At 39.7% G+C, this 20,686-nt stretch overlaps 1 protein-coding gene and 1 non-coding gene across 4 annotated transcripts in view; both read right to left on the bottom strand.

Annotated features, from left to right (window-relative positions):
* The window catches only part of KCNQ5 (potassium voltage-gated channel subfamily Q member 5), a 625,390-nt gene that overhangs the window by 110,419 nt on the left and 494,285 nt on the right, over positions 1-20,686 (bottom strand). For all 3 annotated transcript variants that reach the window (XM_066253628.1, XM_066253635.1, XM_066253639.1), the window contains exons 4-5: positions 12,716-12,891; positions 12,335-12,460 (exon numbers count right to left, since the gene is read on the bottom strand). In XM_066253628.1, the coding sequence (XP_066109725.1) occupies positions 12,335-12,460; positions 12,716-12,891 (302 nt within the window). The remainder of the gene's footprint in view (positions 1-12,334; positions 12,461-12,715; positions 12,892-20,686) is intronic.
* TRNAD-GUC (transfer RNA aspartic acid (anticodon GUC)) lies at positions 9,949-10,024 on the bottom strand. Its single transcript has one exon. It is a non-coding gene; the product is annotated as a tRNA-Asp (tRNA).

The raw sequence follows: 20,686 nt of genomic DNA, 5'->3' as shown, positions 1-20,686 counted from the left end.
GTTATTCCCTCAATGTATCCCCTCCAATCCTAATTCAGAGCACCACCATTTATACAGTTGCTTATGTCAGAAGCCTCAAACTCATCTTAACTGCTCCTTTCCCCACGCTCTCACTAAATCTACTGGCACGTTCCATTGATTCTATTTTCCAAAGTTACTGCAAACTCATCCCCTTTGCTCTGTCTTCGCTGCCACCACAGTAGACCAGGCTGCTGCAGCAGTCTCTTCATTGCTTTGTCAGTTTTTGCTTGTGCCTCCCTCCAGTTCCTTCTCCACAGGGGTTGTCATTTTCTTATTGCCCTCTAAAAATCCTTCAATAGCTACTCATTGAATTAAGGGCAAATTCTAAGCTCCTGACTATGACCTATATGATTTGGTCTTCTCCTACTTCCCATGAGCATCCTGATTTCACTTTTGCTCATTACACTTTCACCACAGTGTCCTTTCAGCCCCTCAAACAGCCCAGGCCATTTCTGCCCCAGGGCCTTGGCACATCCTATTCTCTCAGCCAGAATTGCTCTTCTCTTCACTACTCCCAGGATTCTTTCTCATCTTTCAGGTCTTCTTTAAAAAGTCCCACCATTAGTGAGGTCTTCCTTACTCACTTTGTCTGTAATAGGATCTTTGTTTATCTCAATTTCAGACCTTTGTTTCTTAATAGCTCTTGTCATAAGTGGTTGTTTGCTGTATTTTGCTTTAGTGGAAGGGTCCTTATTTCCTTAACTGGAATGAGGAACCATGTCTTTACTCTTTGTTATTTCCCTGACATCTAACATAATGCTTGCACAAAGTAGAAGGAGCTCAATAAATATTTAGTAAATCAATGAAGAATCCTCTCAAGAACACTGGTGACAAACAAAGTGAGAAATACAGGGCAAGAATGCCCTGAAATCTCTGACTTGGAGGGAGGCTTTCTAGGATGTATTTGTGCATGTTTGCAGAGAGGATGAGACTGAAAGGGGAAGATGTGGTGGTTTTATGATGGGGGAAAGTGCTCAAGGAGGCAGAGGTAATAGAATCGAGGGTATAGTCAGAGGGGATAGCCTTGGTGGTGTGAAAAGACATCTTTTACACCATGGGGAACATGTGGACACAGTGTGAGTGGAGGGCGGGACTGGGAACGCTTTAGCCAATTACCTTCAATTCTAGCCAAGGAGAGGATGGGATTATCTACACGGAGGCAGGAAAAGGCCTGGGCTGTGAGGGTATGAGAAGGTGTCGAGAACAAATAAGAGGTGGAGGAAGGTCATCTGAGTGTGAAGTGAGGGACTTTGTAATAGAGCCTAGTAACCAAGTTGATCAGATGTCACCAACAATATCAGGAGGGGACTCTCAGAGGAATTCATTGCGATGGCAGAAAAATATATTCTGGTTCAATTTTATTACATGTTCCTAATCTTAAATATGTGGGAAAATTTTAATCTGTACATTTTCTACAAACCAGCTTAATTTTTTTTACAGCTGTTTATTATTTTTAAATCATTTTTAATTTTTTTTTTTTTTTTGTATTTTTCTGAAGCTGGAAACGGGGAGAGACAGTCAGACAGACTCCCGCATGTGCCCGACCGGGATCCACCCGGCACGCCCACCATGGTTGAAGCTCTGCCCACCAGGGGGCGATGCTCTGCCCCTCCAGGGCGTCGCTCTGCGGTGACCAGAGCCACTCTAGCGCCTGGGGTAGAGGCCAAGGAGCCATCCCCAGCGCCCGGGCCATCTTTGCTCCAATGGAGCCTCGGCTGCGGGAGGGGAAGAGAGAGACAGAGAGGAAGGAGGGGGGGGTGGAGAAGCAAATGGGCACTTCTCCTATGTGCTCTGTCCGGGAATCGAACCTGGGTCCCCCGCACGCCAGGCCGACGCTCTACCGCTGAGCCAACCGGCCAGGGCCAATCATTTTTAATTTTTCAATTACAGTTGACATACAGTATTATATTAGTTTCAGGTGTATAACCCAGTGATTAGACATTATATAACTCGCTAAGTGATTGTTCTGATAAATCTTTTACCCATCTGACACCATACATAGTACAACAGTCTATTAATAATAATAAACTGAAGGAGAAATTTCTTGGTTTGGTCACAGCAATAATGCTACATTTCATGGTTTACTTTACATCCTAATAATATATTTGAGTACTTCTCCTGGGTCTAGTGCTCAGAGAGTGGGTTTTAAACTACGGCCTCTAACTCAGAAGAATGAGACATGGCAAAGTGACATGTGCCTCAGGGCCTTTGCACATCCACTGAGCAAGACGTGTACTCTGTGTTTTATTCTGAATAGGGAGGCATGCCTATTCTCTCTCATTTGCAGAGGGTTGCCCTCTGTCTTATAAGAGTGGTTTGTAGGGAAGAAGAGAGTGTTATAAACTCTGAGAACAGCACCCTAGAGTCCCTTTGGGGGCAACAAAGACTTTGTCCTCCTTTTCTGTACTCTGGTTCAGACTTCTGAATGATCATGTCTCATCACATGCAGGGGACTGGAAATGGCTTCGCTGGCCACAGCAACCTCTTTAACTCCAATTTCAAAGTTGCTCGGCGTGTTGCTTGCTTGAAAGCATGGGGGCCTTTTGTTACCAGGCTAGGTTTGAGAAAGATCTGCCAACAGAATGGCAGCTTTGTCTCTCTGCGTGCCAGGGAGGAGATCAGTGGGGGTTTCCTGGGTGCATTCTTTTATTTCTTGTGGCTGGAAGGGGACCACTGGGCTTTCTGATGAGGTAGCATCAGACATGAAATTAAGATGTTTCTAAGATAAACTTACAATAAAAAGATGTGAACGTCCTCACTGAATTCACATCGGCCTATCTGCTTGATCTAGCTGCTGACTTTCCAAGGTGAGGGCTGGCTGCATCCAATAAAACCATCCTCATATGAGGCTTGAAGAGATGTTCACTGATTTTTTTGACTTTCAGGTCAAGCTGTCCTTGAAGTACCAGTGCATTTCCTTGGAACAGTACAACTACATTATGTATCTTTTCCTAGCACTTGGAAGGCTCTGCTAGTGGTTATCAGCAGGTCCTTCACGCAGGAACTGGGTAGCAAAGCCCTTTTGGTGCTTATTCTCCCACGTTTACGCTAAACAATAGAGCTGCTTCTGCCTTCCAGAGGTCTAGTGACTCTTCCAGTGGTGGACCCCAGGGATGACTCCTCTCCTTTGGGTCTAAAGTTAGAGAAAGGTAGGCTCACATGGGACCCCAAGGACACCGGCTCTTCAGGGAGCTCCTGGGACAGCAGCTTGCTTTAGGGAGCCTGGAGAGGTGGCATATGTGGTCTTCAGGGGACAGGAGGAAATCACACCTGGAGGAAATCCACTGTATTGGGCATAATTCCATTTTGTGACCTACTTCTGGAGCTTATAAGAGATATGCGAGTTAACATATGCTGGCTGGATTAGATTTTAAAAATTCATTTATGCACTTATTTACTATTGATTCCTACTCATTGATTGTTCTTTTTTCTTTGCCATCCATTTACATAGCATAGCTTTACTGTGGGAATTAAAATAAGTTCGCTAGTCAATACCTTACAGGATAATATCTCTTAATAAGCAAAATAAAGGAAGAACAAGCTCCAAACAAATAACAGATTAATCACACTATTGTTCCAGGCAAGAGGAGATGAGAGGAATAAAGTCCATGTTTTAAGAGTGGTCTATCTTTTTATACACTGTTGTTGACTTTTGACCTTGGTGTTTACAACATCATTGGAAGGTTCATGCAAATGTGAATTTTCTTTTTAAAAAATTAAAAGTTACAGGCCCTGGCCGGTTGGCTCAGTGGTAGAGCGTCGGCCTGGCGTGCAGAAGTCCCGGGTTCAATTCCCGGCCAGGGCACACAGGAGAAGCGCCCATCTGCTTCTCCACCCCTCCCCCTCTTCTTCCTCTCTGTCTCTCTCTTCCCCTCCCGCAGCGAGGCTCCATTGGAGCGAAGATGGCCCGGGCGCTGGGGATGGCTCCTTGGCCTCTGCCCCAGGCACTAGAGTGGCTCTGGTCTCGACAGAGCGACCCCTCGGAGGGGCAGAGCATCGCCCCCTGGTTGGCAGAGCATCGCCCCCTGGTGGGCGTGCCGGGTGGATCCCGGTCGGGCGCATGCGGGAGTCTGTCTGACTGTCTCTCCCTGTTTCCACCTTCAGAAAAATACAAAAAAAAAAAAAAAAAAGAAATTAAAAGATATATTTAAAACCTTTCCAGTATCTCTTTCAGTGCCGTTTTAGGTAGAGTAATACCTTCATTAGCTTAGCCTTAGAGGATGCCGTTTAGCAACCACACTTTACGGCCAGAGATGGCAGCTGGCAGGTCTGTCCTCAGGCTGCGGCCTGCAGGGCAGATCGGAGCCACGTGCTCGCCCCCATCTCCTCAGGAAGGCTAGTGGTTGGGCCGCTTCTGGACCATTTACTTGAAGGTGACTTGGCAGGTGGGAACAGCTCAGATAAGTGTTTGTCCTCATATTCCATATGCTTCAGTGCAGCCACCCAGGTGAGAAAAGATATTTTCTAAAAAATATCTGTGGGTTGCAAATATTGGCATAGAGATGTATTTAAGTAGCAAAGTCTGAGGTGCATTGGAGGAACTTAGTGTGTTTAGTAATCAAGATTCTTCCTTAGAAATAACACTGCAAAACAAATGCAAATTCTGAGTTTTTTTTATGGGATGGCAGCTGCTTGGTCAGATTATAATTTAGACATCAGTTAGGCTACAGGTTGTTGTTGTTGTTGTTTTTTTTAAAAATAGCAGAATTAATTCCTGACCAAAAGATATAAATCTTTCCTTCTTTTTTTTAAGCTACAAATCAACATAAATTTATTGGTCTGATTGGGCAGATTCAGTTATGAATACTAGTTTATAGCTAATGCAGTCATGTGAACAAGTTAAGAATATATATACTAATTGAAGATTTTCACAGCTCAGTATCATTTCTGCATAGAAGAGTTCTCTAAGGGAGGATGATGACTGCTGGCAGTTGGTAACCCTCCCTTCTCCTCTGAACCTCTTCCCCTCTTCTCGTCTTCCCCTTGAGCCACTTCCTGAACACCTGGTTTCAGGTAGTGGGTAGTCATAGAAACTGTGCAGTTAATTTTGAAATTTGGTTACCTTGAACTAGTAGATTGGAAAGGTTTTTGATCTGTAAACATCAGAAACTCCTGTGGTGGTGGCATCACATAATTTGGGTTCTTCTGTGCCAGGTGGCTCAGGGCATTAGCATTTTATATTGTTCTTCCAGGCTTGTGGTCAAATATGTAATAATAGAAGTAACTAATGTTTGTCTAGTGCTTGATAAAACACATTTACTTGTCCAATATTATTTAAGACACACAGCAACTTTATGTTTGGGTAATATTATCACCATTTTATAGAGATAATAAATGATTGCTTAATTCACACCTTCATTAAATCATAATTTGGGGCTGAAACCCAGGTCTCCTGATGGTTATTTTGTTATTTTCCATACAGCATGCACTCAATGTTTATGGAATAATACTGAGCAAAAGTGTCCAGAGCCACGAACCATATGTGAGATGACATTATAAAATGAACAGACTTCTTATTTTTTTAATTTTTATTTATTTTTTTGTGACAGAGAGACACAGAGAGAGGGACAGATAGCGACAGACAGACAGGAAGGGAGAGGATGAGAAGCATCAATTCTTTGTTGTGGCACCTTAGTTGTTCATTGATTGTTTTTTCATATGTGCCTTGATTGGGGGGCTACAGCAGAGTGAGTGACCCCTTGCTCAAGCCAGCAACCTTGGGTTTCCAGCCATTGACCATGGGTTCATGTCTATGATCCCACGCTCAAGCCAGTGACCTCGGGATTTCAAACCTGGGTCCTCTGTGTACCAGTTTCAAAGCTCTATCCACTGCACCACGGCCTGGTCATGCAGAAACAGACTTCTCAGGAAAGACTTCTTTAAAGAGGCTTATGACCCATGCACTTCTTAAATGCATGCCATTAAGGTAGGTAGGGGACTTGTCAATACTCCTAACAGCTAGGATGTTTTGGTGGGTAGCGGCTGTGGTATGTGTACCTCAGTATTTGCTTGGTAGTTTACAATGTTTTTGAATAGTTAGAAACCAGTGTGTTGATTATCTTATGCCAAGTAAAACTTTGATACCATCAGGTAACGCATTGGTGGTAAGAAACTTTTGTTAACTTTTTTTTTAAAGGTTTTCTTTCTTTTTAATTATTTTTAATTTATTCATTTTTTAGAGAGGAGAGAGAGTGAGAGAGAGAGAGAGAGAGAGAAGAAGGAGGAGCAGGAAGCATCAACTCCCATATGTGCCTTGACCAGACAAGTGCAGGGTTTCAAACGGGCGACCTCAGTGTTCCAGGTCGACGCTTTATCCACTGCGCCACCACAGGTCAGGCTTTTGTTAACTTTTAATGTACCTGTACTATGTCAGAAAACAACAGTTTATAAGCAGTTGCATAAAACATTTTGTCCTGATGAGCCCAAGTAAGAAGGGTTGATTTTCAGAATTATAACTGGTATTATCAAGGGCCAAGGTATTTTTGTTCATTACATACATTTATACCATTTCTTATTCTTAGATTTTGAAGACTAGTTGAGTACACAGTATATTATATTATACATAGAGCCTTCCATATGGTTTACTTTGCAAAAAGGTTGTTAAGATACTCAGTCTGAATTCTAGAACTAACTTGGCTGATACTGAATTCTTCTTCATTCCTGAAGTAATTGTTTCAAATACATGGTCTCAGGTGGAGGGTGTATTCAGATGCTACTCAAGAGTACATTTATACTATCTGCTGCTGTATTCCCCTTTCGTTAAAAAAAAAGAAGAAGAACCCAATCACTATCTTCACTACAGGAATAGCAGTAAACAGAAAGAGGACCAGCTGGTATTCACCCAGTCATTACCAGAAAAAATTACTTCAGGAAAGGGACCTGATCTTAAGTGCTTTCAGAAAAAATCTAAAGCAAATCAAAGGAGAAAACTAATAACAGGAAATAAGATAATAATAAAAAACAACTCCAGTACAACCTGTTATAAATTTATTTCAGAATAAATCTAAAGCAGCTAAAAAAGAAGAGACTATCAACAGGAAACAGCACTGACTGGAGCTCTGCCCAGCGATCAGAAGATCCTCCATGCCAGTGTCTTAGCCCCTGGCGTTCCCTCCACTTGCCCCTCCACTTCCTTTGTCATCAGTGCCCCTGTAGTTGCCACTTCAGAACCCAGAACACCTTTCCCTGGCAATCCCCAATTCCCAGGCTTCTTCTGTGCTTAAGCTCTGGGTCTGTCATGAAACAGATAGCTTTTCTGGTTCCTTTTGTTATAAAGGTGCTTCCACATAACACCCACAGCAATGTCTACACCAACAGAGCCACCATCTTTGACTGGGCACTTGCTGTGGTCTTAGCACCAGGCCCTTTATGTTGGTTATCCCATCTACTCAGTGAGCTAGGTACTGTTATTCACTAGTTGGAATTGTTTTCTGAGATCAAACTTCTTTGAATTGTTATTGACTTTAAGCAGTGCTGAACACATCACTGTATTCCTCCAAAAGTTGGTCTTGGAAACAGCCCTCAGCATCTTCTTAATGAAAGAAATTTAGTAGTTAGTATTTAGAATTCACGGGAATACTGTATCGCTGGAATACAAATTGCATTTTCCTACTTATGTTGATATTTGGGCTTCTTTTAAAAAAAAAAGACATTTCCTTTTCTTCACCAAAGCCTAACACTTAGTAACACTCAATTCAGGGTACTTTCATTTCCCTATTCATTTTGGATACTTCCATAGTTAGTAAGGTGTCTGTTATGTGCAATAGAGACAATTTTAACTAAAACATATCCAATCATATATTCCTTAAGGTCTAGATTAATGCAAAATAGAAGGTATAGTATTCTAAACTTATTTGTTTCACAGTGGAGGCACAGAATATGTCCTTCTAAATGAGTGTAAATAACAAGCCCTCTGTTTGCTTTTGCTGTATTTTCAGGCTTTAGACAATTTCATTAATGGGTCTGTTAGTATCAACAAACCCACTGTGAACCAAAAAGGTCATTTTTATTCCTTGAAACTTCACATCTTAGAAGATTTTTACTTTGATATTCAAGACTAAATTTTTTTCTTAAAAAAAAAAGTGCAGACATAATTATTAGACCATTCAAGGAGCCTATTCGGTACAATAGGTTAAACTTCAGTAAAAATAGAACCACTGAAATGGAAATTGATGAAAATATGTTGCTCCCCGTTCCTGCCCCTCCTCCCCCAAAGTCACAGATATGATCTTTGAAAATCTGCTACTTGGGTATTCTGGCAAAAGAAACAAGTTGGCGACTAAGTGAGAGAGATTGAGTTTCCCACACACCGTTTAACACACAATGTAATGATTCTTATTAGTAATAAGAGGAAAAGAAAGACAAATGGATAAAAAGATAAAGAGCTACTAGTCTGAACTCACCAACAACTGCATTTCAATGGGAAGAGGTGTACCTGAGTGCCTCAGGAGTTTACATAGTTAGAAGTGTCAAAGAGAAGCAAAAACTAAACTTAAACTCCAACTGTTGCTTTGGCAGTTGAGATTATGAATTCTTTTTCCTTCACTGGCTGAAAAGCCTCCTGTTTTCTCAGTTTGCACAGTTTATTCCACCATGAGTCATATATTTATATTTTCATTTGTTCTCTACACTTAAAAAGTGTTTTAAGAATGTCAGATGAATGCTTTCTTTTGGGGTTTCCACTTTCCTCTTTTTTAAAAGCTTTTTTAATTGCTAGTGGTAATAGGGGAGTCCAAAAGTGAGAAATTTGGCTTAAGTAACAGTAGCTCTTAGTTGTAATGAATAGGAGATATTAAGGTTAAGAAATAGTTAATTTGCTTGCTATTCTGTTTTAATGGCTCCTTGGCCTTTACTTTGAAATGTAGCAAAAAGTTTACCTTTGTAGGAATGTTGGGGAAAGCTTACATTGGAGAGGGACCTGACAATTAGGAGAGTGTAAATCACAATAGTTGTTTATAAAAGCCTAGCCACAGGATTTACTGTGAAAAGTCAAGGTCTATAAATTAATTAGAAACTTAGTTCACAGTTAATCTTTACTTTGTATCCTAAGAAAACAGGGAGTCTTTTCACAGACAATTCAAAGGCACCAGGTCCCAGCTGTTCCTGGGAGACACCTGCTCCCCCTGCCTTGAAGATTTACCAAGGACACCAGATAGGATCATGCTGATTAGACCTGTGCTACATCAGAAGAACTTGCAGAAGAGACATTTCTGTAATGGAACCCCACCTCGTGAACATTGTTACCTGACTAACTGCCCAGACTTTTACTTTTCTTTCTTTTTCCCCTAAACCCTATAAAAGTCTCCACCATCAGGAAAATGTTAAGGCAGCTTTGTGGACAGAATTCTCTTGCCTTCTCAGGGATACCGGTTTCTCTGATAAAAACACACCTTGTACCTACTTGGTCCTTGTCTCTCTTTAAATGAGCAAAAAGGGTGACAGGTAAGCCCGAGTCCAACTTTGTTTACAGTTACAGTGGGGGTGGGGGAAAGGAATTGGAAACCAAATTATTATACCAACGAAATGCTTTGTTATCTATGGCATGGTCTTGTAGACATTTACTCTGATAATTTAAGAAAAAAAAATCTTAATTTTATTATTTTTATTATTATTATTATTATTTTTGTATTTTTTCTGAAGCTGGAAACTGGGAGAGACAGTCAGACAGACTCCCGCATGCGCCCAACCGGGATCCACCCGGCACGCCCACCAGGGGCAATGCTCTGCCCACCAGGGGGCAATGCTCTGCCCCTCCGGGGCGTCGCTCTGCCGTGACCAGAGCCACTCTAGCACCTGGGGCAGCGGCCAAGGAGCCATCCCCAGCGCCCGGGCCATCTTTGCTCCAATGGAGCCTTGGCTGCGGGAGGGGAAGAGAGAGACAGAGAGGAAGGAGGGGGGGTAGAGAAGCAAATGGGCACTTCTCCTATGTGCCCTGTCCGGGAATCGAACCCGGGTCCCCCACACGACAGGCCGACGCTCTACCGCTGAGCCAACCGGCCAGGGCCAAATCTTAATTTTAGATGAATATGTTTTTGATTCTTATTCATTTTATTGGTGCTATACAACCAACAAATATGCCAAAATCTGCTTAAGAAAAGTTCAGAAAAATTTCCTTGGCCCTTGACAAACGTTCTGGTTCCTGCTGATGAGGTTTTGAGGAGTAGAGGAGGAACAACAGGTAACTTAAACCTACACTCCACAAAGTTAAGACAAACAACTTATCACTGTTTCATTGCAGTGTAAGAAAATTATGTATTTTTATTTTGGCAACAATCTAGTACTCAAGAAATATTACTGATGATTTATAAGAACTTAACTTTGTTGGATCAAAGAGATGGAGAAACTCTTTAAACAATTATAAATGCTGTATATTTTCACATAACACTCTTTTAGAATGTCTTAAGGAATAAAATTTAAAGAATATATAGCTTATGCATTGTATAAAGCACTTGTTTATCTGATAACATTCTTATTAGGGTACATGTTTCAATGACTGTTTTTTATTGTATTCAATTAATTAATTAATTATTTCTTTTAGGCAGTACATTTATTTAATGCATATCAATATCAGCATATTTGCAAACATTGTATTTGATAATATTTTTTATATTCAAATCTAGTTAATATCAATAGTTTCATAGAAAGAGGACCTTGGGAGTTAGTTATGCCCTGGCCATTACCAGTTATAAGATATAAAATCATAAATCACTTTGGCTTACATTCCTCAATAGCTCGTCAGAATATGTGACCTCTTGAGGCCTCCTTCATTCAATGAATGGTTTTTTAAGTTCTTTACAATGTAGGAAAATTTTTTGCTTCAGTGGAAAACTATGCATTGTACACCATTTCAGGTTATTGCATTCTGATTGTATGGGGCTCTATACCTTTCATGGCCTTTGAGCTATTTTAAACTATAAGTTGTAGCTAACTAGTAGCAATGCAGAATAATTCTTGTCTAGAGTCATGGAAATAAATTCTGTCTAGTGGTGGTTTGACTGATTTCCCTTTCACACTGTGGAAGAGCCAGTTTGCCTCTATTTGCACATTCTGTTTTTTAAAATTAAAAATTAATAAAATTTTATTGAATATATTGGGTTGACATTGGTTAATAAAATTATATAGGTTTCAGGTGAATATATTTTTATATGACATAATTTTATAATACATAATCTGTATATTGTATTGTGTGTTCACCACCCCAACTGAAGACTTCTTTCATCACCATTTATGCCCCTTTACCCTCTTCTACCTCCCCCCACCGCCTTTCTTTCTTATATTCATCATGCTGTTTTCTGTGTCAATGAGTTTTTTTCTTAATCCCTTCACCTTTTTCACCCAGCCCCCTAACCCTTTTTCCCTCTGAAAGTTGTATCTATGAATTTGTTTCTATTTTGCTTGTTAGTTAATTTTGTGCATTAGATTCCATATATGAGTGAAATCATATGGTACTTGTCTTTCTCTGACTGGCTTGTTTCACTTAGCATAATGCTCTCTAGGTTCATCCATCTTATTGCAAAAGGTAAGGTTTCCTCTTTTATGGCCAAGTAGTATTCCACTGTATAAATGTACCTCAGCTTTTTGCACATTCATTTCAATATTCCCAATCTTGTTATATTATTGTTTTTTGGATAGTCCTTTGAATTGCTTATAATATCTTACTGATTGCCTTTTTAATATTTACTTAAATAATAAAAAAATGAGTTAAAATCCTTAGCATGTGTTTATTTTCTTTCTGTATGAGAGTCATGATTAATTTTATTTGCTTGGAAAACTATCCTTTAATAAAAATATAAGAGAATATTTTTGAATGGAAAAATTTGAAATTAAGAGTCTATAATTTCTGATCTCACGATGGTTACCAGTCTTCTCTTTTACTTTTTTGCACCATAATTTTACTTTTCTAACTTTTGTTCATCTACAATTCTTTTATTTATTTTTTACATCAGATAAATGTTTTGATGAATGCAAAACCAATGGATCACTTGGTAATTTAAATCTGTGCTCCATGAAGCTAAAAAAACAAAAGCAGAACAAATAAGCCTATTTACATTTTAATTATTAAAAATAATATATTTTTATTTTGGCAACAGTCTAGTACTCAAGAATTACAACTAATGATTTATAAGAGAACTTAACTTTGCTGAGCCAAAGAGAGGGAAATGCTGTAGACAATTATCAGTGCTGTATATTTTTATGTAATTCCCTTTTGGGAGTTAATGTTCTTATTGAGGTCATTCATAGGAATCATTACACTGCATTCAAAGGAAAAAAACTTCACAACATCTAATAAATAAACACAGATTTTTATACTTACTGTGCCCCACCACAGAGCATCTGCATATGTAGAAAACTCTTTATTGGCATCTTTTTCCACCAGATAGACAAGGAAAGACGAAAAAATAAGAACCAAAAATCCTATGTACCAAGCTGTGATTAATTCCTAGATAAAAAAAGAATGAAAGATTTTTAGAGGAGAAGCTTTGAAAAAGGAAAACAAATCTATGCTTGATTCCATTCATTTTGACTATTTGGATATGTATGATGACTTTTAAATAATACATTATATGCTGTGTCTCCAAATTTGACCAATTTCTGAAATGACTAAGTTTGCTTGTGATAGGTTTACCAAATATTACAGCAACCAATGAAAAGGTTTTAAAAAATCTTGTTCTATAAATCAGAAAGTAAACCTTACCTTGCTGTGAGCATAAACCACTGAACCTAGTAATTTCCAGGTGCCTCCCCTTCTGTCCATGCGCACCATACGCAAGATCTGCAGGAAACGGAGACTTCTGAGTGCGGACGTGGCAAAAATATTACCCTGAGTTTTTGCAGAAACAACTGCTATGGAAGCGATAAGAACAATGGTATCTGAAAGAAACAGGGTGAAACAGCTGTAAGAAGTATGACAAAGCACTTTTATTTCTCAAAACAATATTTCAGACAGGTTCACTTGAACCTAGTTGAGGTACAAATAATCAGATCTTGAGCCCCAGTTTGGCATAGTGCTACCTGGGCTGTGTGATGACCGAACAGTGAGAAGGCCAACAGCAGGATCTATCTATTGTTCAGTGGTGACCCATAACTAGTCTATGCTTTACCTACGCAATTTTGAAACGCTTACTATGGAACCCTCAACAAACTGGATAATGGATTCCAGTAAGTTTGGTCTTCCAGGGAGCATTGAAGCTTCAAGATAACCTTCCCCATCTCTAGTTTCCTCAGCATTGCTGTGTGGAAGAGAGAGTTTCTGCCTCAGCTTCCTGGTCGATGCCTCAGAGGCATCGGAGCCTGTCCAGCCATGAATGTGCCACTTGGTATAATCGTGGTTTTTGTTTTCTTGGCAAAGAAGCTTGTAGCTCTGAAATTTCCTTATGTTGTGGCGTCTGCAGCTTTATATACTATTAATAAAGACCTCAACTAAGCTGAATGCACTAAGGCTAAGCTTTCTGCATGGAGTACTCTTTATACCTTGTCAGTCAGTTGTGTAAGTTTGGTACACAAATTAAATAACATTACATTTGTTACAATGGAGTATGTAATTATGCATACTGTGCATGGCATGGGAATGAATATTTGATGTTTGACATATTGGCATTTGGCTTAAGGAATTTGCCCTTTTGTAAGCTAAAAAGAGAAAAGATAAAAGAGGACTTAACTGCTCTGAGTGTAAATATCTGAATGATGGAAAGCAGGCTTTGAAGTGGAAGATGTGAAGTGGGGATGAATGGCCTGCTATGACAATTTTAAGATAAGTTAGCTTGACCTTAACATCCTCAAATAAAATTTCCTCCTTGCTTCAAGTGGATAGTGCACGACTGGGCATCCACAATCCAAAGAAGAGTCTCACTTCAAGGGCGTTGCATTTAAAATGTTTCTGTGATCCTGAGGATTGACTGCTGGATGAATGTGTACTCATCTTTCAGCTCTTTCTCCCTGCACTCAGAAAGCTCTGCTCTCCTGGGGTGGACTAAGAAGGTCCGAGTCACTCTCCAGGTGCCCGTTTGGGATCAGGACTTTGAGAGGGAGAAAGGGTGAGTAGATGGCAGTACAAAGGTCAGCAGAAAGGCTTTTCCCAGTCAGATCTGAATGCTCTGTGGCAGGTACACAGAAAGCCACAAGTGCATCTGTGAGTTACTGTTCTCTGCAGCTGTCGAAGATGAGAAGGAATTAACACGAACATCAGAGACACTACATAGGTGAATAAAAGCCAGCTGCAGAACAGTATGTACAATGTGATCTATTTTAATAAATATATATTCTATCACTAGAAAAATCATGTGAGAACAAATACAGATTATTACCATTAATTGTCTCTAGGGATAGAATCCATGTTTAGAAAAATAGTTTCTTTGCTTTCTAAATTAATTTCTCTATTGTTGGTATTTCATTTAGTAATTAAAAAAATAAATTCATTGTTATTTATTTTAATGTAGGAATTTTATAACAATGATTATCTCTTTTGAAATCAGAAAAAAAAAACTTAAGTGTGAAAACATCTTGGTTTTCATTATTTGAAGAGATTTATTCCTGACACAAGCAGATTATATAGACAGAGATATTCCTTATCTGGCTCTGATGGATGTGTTTTTTTTTTTTTAATTTTATTACTTTTTAATTAAAAATTGAAATTTATTGTGTTAACATGGATTCAGGTGTCCTACTCAATCCAACACCCTCATCCCCCAACAATGTACTCCCATTACACTCTCTTTGCTCCCCTCCCCCTACCTCCCTTTCCCCTTCCCTCTGGGATTTGTTGTCCTGTTATCTGTATCTATGTGTTATGTGTATATAATTTCACTAATCCCTTCAACTTCTCTGATTCTGCCCCTCATCCCCCTTCCCTCTGATAGCTGTTCCTCTGCTCCCTGTAATCCGCCTCTGCCTCTGTTCCGTTCATTAGCTCACCATGTTCATTAGGTTTCACATACAAGTGAGATCATATATTTGTCTTTCTCTGCCTGGCTTATTTCACTTAGCATAATAGTTTCCAGGTCCATCTATGCCCTCATAAAAAGTAAGTTTTGCTTCTTTTTCACAGCTGTGTAGTATTTTATTGTGTTTATGTACCACTGCTTTTTTATCCACTTGTCCACCGATGGACACTTGGGCTGTTTTCAGATTGTTACTATTGTAAACAATGCTGCAATAAACATGGGGGTGCATATCTTATTTTGAATCAGTGTTGGTATTCTTAGGATATATTCCTAAAAGTGGGGTAGCTGGGTCAAAAGGCAGTTCCAATTTTAATTTTTTGAGGAAACACTATACTGTTTTCCACAGTGGCTACACAAGTCTGCATTCCCACCAGCAGCACAGGAGGGTTCCCTTTTCTCCACACCCTCGCCAGCATTTATTCTGTGTTGATTTGTTAATGGGAGCCATTCTGACAGGTGTGAGGTGGTATCTCATTGTGGTTTATTTATTTATTTATTTATTTTTGTTTGTTTTTTTCTGAAGCTGGAAATGGGGAGAGACAGTCAGACAGACTCCCGCATGCGCCCGACCGGGATCCATCCAGGGGCGACGCTCTGTCCCTCCGGGGTGTCGCTCTGTTGCAACTAGAGCCACTCTAGCGCCTGGGGCAGAGGCCAAGGAGCCATCCCCAGCGCCCGGGCCATCTTTGCTCCAATGGAGCCTCAGCTGCGGGAGGGGAAGAGAGAGACAGAGAGGAAGGAGGGGAGGGGGTGGAGAAGCAAATGGGTGCTTCTCCTATGTGCCCTGGCCGGGAATCGAACCCGGGTCCCCCGCACGCCAGGCCGACGCTCTACCGCTGAGCCAACCGGCCAGGGCCTCATTGTGGTTTTAATTTGCATCTCTCTAATGATTAGTGATGTTGAACATTTTTTCATATGCCTATTGGCCATCTGTATGTCCTCCTTGGAGAAGTGTCTATTCAGTTCCTTCACCCATTTTTTGATTGGATTGTTTGTCTTCCTGGTGTTGAGTTTTACAAGTTCTTTATAAATTTTGTTTACTAACCCCTTACCAGATGTATCAGCAAATATGTTATCCCATTGTGAGGGTTGTCTTTTTATTTTGTTTATATTGTCTTTAGCTGTGCAAAGCTTTTTAGTTTGATATAGTCCCATTTGCTTAGTTTGTCCTTTATTTCTCATCCTGTGGAGATAGATATATATATATATATATATATATATATATATATATATTTTTTTTTTTTTTTTTTTTTTTTTTTTTTTTTTACAGAGGCAGAGATAGACAGGGACAGACAGACAGGAACGGAGAGAGATGAGAAGCATCAATCATCAGTTTCTCGTTGCGCGTTGCGACTTCTTAGTTGTTCATTGATTGCTTTCTCACATGTGCCTTGACCGTGGGCCTTCAGCAGACCGAGTAACCCCCTGCTGGAGCCAGCGACCTTGGGTCTAAGCTGGTGAGCTCTTTGCTCAAGCCAGATGAGCCCACACTCAAGCTGGCGACCTCGGGGTCTCGAACCTGGGTCCTTCCGCATCCCAGTCCGACGCTCTATCCACTGTGCCACCACCTGGTCAGGCCTGTGGAGATATATTGGCAAAAATATTGCTATGAGAGATATCAGAGAGTTTACTGCCTATGTTTCCTTCCAAGTTTTTGTGGTTTTGTGACTTACATTTAAGTCTTTTATCCATTTTGAGTTTATTTTTGTGAATGGTGAAAGTTGGTGGTCTAGTTTCATTTTTTGGCATATCCTTGTCCAATTTTACCAACACCATTTATTAAAGAGATTGTTTTTACTCTATTGTATACTCCTGCCTTCTTTGTCAAATATCAATTAACCATAAAGGTGTGGGTTTATTTCTGAGTTCTCTGTTCTGTTCCATTGATCTGTATTCCTGTTCTTATGCCAGTATCAAGCTGTTTTGATTATATTGGCCGTGTAGTATAACTTGATATCAGGAAGGATGATATCTCCCACTTTGTTCTTCATTTTCAAAATTGCTGAGGCTATTTGGTTTCTTTTTTGTTCCATATAAAATTTTGGAATATTTGTTCTAGATCTGTGAAGTATTCCATTGGTATTTTAATAGGAATTAAATTAAATTTATAGATTTCTTTGGGTAGTATAGATATTTTAATGATGTTTATTCTTCCTACCCATAAATATGGTATATGCTTCCATTTATTTGTATCATCCTTGATTTCTTTTTTCAATGACTTTTAATTTTCCAAGTACAAGTCTTTTACCTCCTTGGTTAAATTTACTCCTAGGTACTTTATTTTTTTGTTGCTATAGTGGAGGGGATTGTTTTCTTAATTTCTCTTTCTGACAGTTTATTGTTGATGTATAGAAATGCCACTGATTTCTGAATATTAATTTTATATCTTGACACCTTGCCGAATTCATTTATCAGGTCTAGTAGCTTTTTGACTGGGACTTTAGGGTTTTCTATGTACAGTATCATGTTGTAAGCATATAATGACAGTTTTCTTCTATTCCAATTTGGATGCTTTTTTTTTTTTTTTTTTTTTTTTACAGAGACAGAGAGAGAGTCAGAGAGAGGGATAGATAGGGACAGACAGACAGGAACAGAGAGAGATGAGAAGCATCAATTATCAGTTTTTCATTGCGACACCTTAGTTATTCATTGATTGCTTTCTCATATGTGCCTTGACTGGGGGAGGGGCTACAGCAGAGTGACCCCTTGCTCGAGCCAGCAACCTTGAATTCAAGCTGGTGAGCTTTGCTCAAACCAGATGAGCCTGTGCTCAAGCTGGCAACCTCGTGGTCCTGAACCTGGGTCTTCTGCATCCCAATCCGACGCTCTATCCACTGCACCACCACCTGGTCAGGCTGGATGCCTTTTATCCCTTCTTCTTGTCTGATTCCCGTGGCTAGGACTTCCAGAACTATGTTGGATAAGAGTGGTGAAAGGGGGCACCCCTATCTTGTTCCTGATCTTAAAGGGATTGGTTTTAATTTTTTGCCTATCGAGTATGATGTTGGCTGTGGGTTTGTCATAGATGGCCTTTATTAGGTTGAAGTATGTTCCCTGTTTTCCCACTTTGCTGAGAGTTTTGATCATAAATAGGTGCTGGATTTTATCAATTGCTTTTTCTGCATTTGTTGATATAATCATATGATTTTTATCCTTCACTTTGTTTATGTGATAAATCACATTTATTGATTTGTAAATATTGTACCGGTCTTGCCTCTTCAGAATCAATACCATTTGATCATGATGTATGATCTTTTTAATGTACTGCTAGATTTGGTTTGCTAAGAATTTGCTAAGAATTTTAGCATCTATGTTCATCAGAAATATTGGCCTATAGTTTTTTTTCCTTTGTAGTATCTTTACCTGGTTTGCCTCTTAAAATGAGTTTGGAAGTTCTCCCTCCTCCTGAATTTTCTGGAATAGCTTGAGAAGGATAGGTGTTCTTTGGTAAAATTCATCTGTGAATCTATCTGGTCTAGGACTTTTGTTTGCAGTGAGTTTTTTTGGTAATTGTTTCAATTTTGTTGTAACTGGTCTGTTTAGGTTTTCTGATTCTTCCAGATTGAGTTTTGGAAGATTGTATGCTTCTAGGAATTCATCCATTTCACCTAGGTTGTCCAATTTTTTGGCATATAGATCTTCATAGTATTTTCTTACAATCTATTGTATTTCTGTGGTGGTGTTACTTTTCTGCTTTCACTTCTAATTTTATTTATTTAGGTCCTCTCTCTTTTTTTCTTGATGAGTCTGGTTAATGGTTTGTCAGTCTTGGTTACCTTTTCAAAGAACCAGCTCTTGGTTTCACTGATATTTTGTGGGGTTTTTTTTTTAGCCTCTATGTCATTTATTTCCGCTTTGATCTTTATTACTTCCTTTCTTCTACTTCCTCTAGGCTTTATTTGCTGTTCTTTTAGGTGCAGGGTTAGGTTGTTTATTTCAGCTTTTTCTTGCTTCTTAAGGTATGCCGGTAATGTTATGAATTTACCTCTCACAACTGCTTTTACTGTGTCACAAAAATTTTGGGGGCTCTGGCCGGTTAGCTCAGTGGTAGAGCGTCGGCCTGGCGTGCGGGAGTCCCGGGTTCAATTCCCGGCCAGGGCACACAGGAGAAGCGTCCATCTGCTTCTCCATCCCTCCCCCTCTCCTTCCTCTCTGTCTCTCTCTTCTCCTCCCGCAGCCAAGGCTCCATTGGAGCAAAGTTTGCCCGGGCGCTAAGGATGGCTCTGTGGCCTCTGCCTCAGGCACTAGAATGGCTCTGATTGCGGCAGAGCGACACCCCAGATGGGCAGAGCATCACCCCCTGGTGGGCATACCAGGTGGATCCTGGTTGGGCTCATGCGGGAGTCTGTCTGACTGCCTCCCTGTTTCCAACTTCAGAAAAATACAAAAAAATCCAAAAAAAACAAGAACAACAATAACAAAAATTTTGGGTTGTTTTATGTTCATTTTAATTTGTTTTAAGGAAAATCTTAATTTCTTCCTTGATCTCATTGTTAACTCATTCATTATTATTTTTTTTTTGTATTTTTTTTTCTGAAGTGAGAAGTGGAGAGGCAGAGAGACAGACTCCCGCATGTGCCCAACTGGGATCCACTCGGCATGCCCACCAGGGGGTGATGCTCTACCATCTGGGCCGTTGCTCCATTGCAACTGGAGCCATTCTAGCACCTGAAGCAGAAGTCATGCATGGTGCCATCCTCAGCGCCCAGGCCAACTTTGCTCCAGTGGAGCCTTGGCTGTGGGAAGGGAAGAGAGAGATAAAGAGAAAGGAGAGGGGGAAGAGTGGAGAAGCAGATGGGCACTTCTCTTGTGTGCCCTGGCTGGGAATCAACCCAGGACTTCCACACACTGGGCCAATGCTCTACCGCTCTACTGCCGAACCACTGGGCAGGGCCAACTCATTTATTATTTAATAACTTTCTATTTAGCCTCCAAGTGTTTGAATGTTTTTCAGTTTCTCTATTGTAGTTGTTTTCTTGTTTCATGCTATTGTGATCAGAGAAGATGCTTGATATGATATCAATTTTCGTAAATTTATTGAGACTTGTTTTGTGTCCTAACATGTGGTCTATCCTAGAAAATGTACCATGAACACTTGAAAAGAATGTATATTCTGCTGCTTTGTGGTGAAAGGTTCTGAAGATATCAATTAAATCCTGTTGATCTACTGTGTCATTTAAGGCTGCTATTTCTTTGTTAATTTTCTGTCTGGAGGATATATCCATTGATGTTACTGGGGTATTAAAATCCTTTATTATTATAGTATTGCTGTTGATCTTGCCCTTTATGTCCATCAAAATCTGCTTTATATATTCAGGTATTTCAATATTAGGTGCATAAATATTTACAATGGCTGTATCTTCCTGTTGAATTATTCCCTGTATCATTATGTAGTGACCTTCTTTATCCTTTACCATATCCTTTGTTTTAAAAGCTATTTTGTCAGATATAAGTATTGCTATCCCAGCTTCTTTTTCATTTCCATTTGCATGAAATACTTTTTTCCATCCCTTCACTTTCATTCTATGTGTATCTTTTGTTCTGAGGTGGGTCTCTTGTAGACAGCATATATACGGGTCCTAACTCTTATCCCTTTAACATTTCTTGCAGTACTGGTTTGGTTATAATTAATTCCTTGAGTCTTTTTTTTTTTTTTTTGTCTGGGAAACTTTTTATTTCTCCTTCAATTTTAAATGATAGCCTTGCTGGATAAAGTAGTCTTGGTT

The sequence above is a fragment of the Saccopteryx bilineata genome, chromosome 1, assembly GCF_036850765.1.
Source record: "Saccopteryx bilineata isolate mSacBil1 chromosome 1, mSacBil1_pri_phased_curated, whole genome shotgun sequence".
NCBI lineage: Eukaryota > Metazoa > Chordata > Mammalia > Chiroptera > Emballonuridae > Saccopteryx > Saccopteryx bilineata.
Note: the sequence above shows the minus strand (reverse complement) of the source record. Positions and strands in the feature narration are given on the sequence as shown.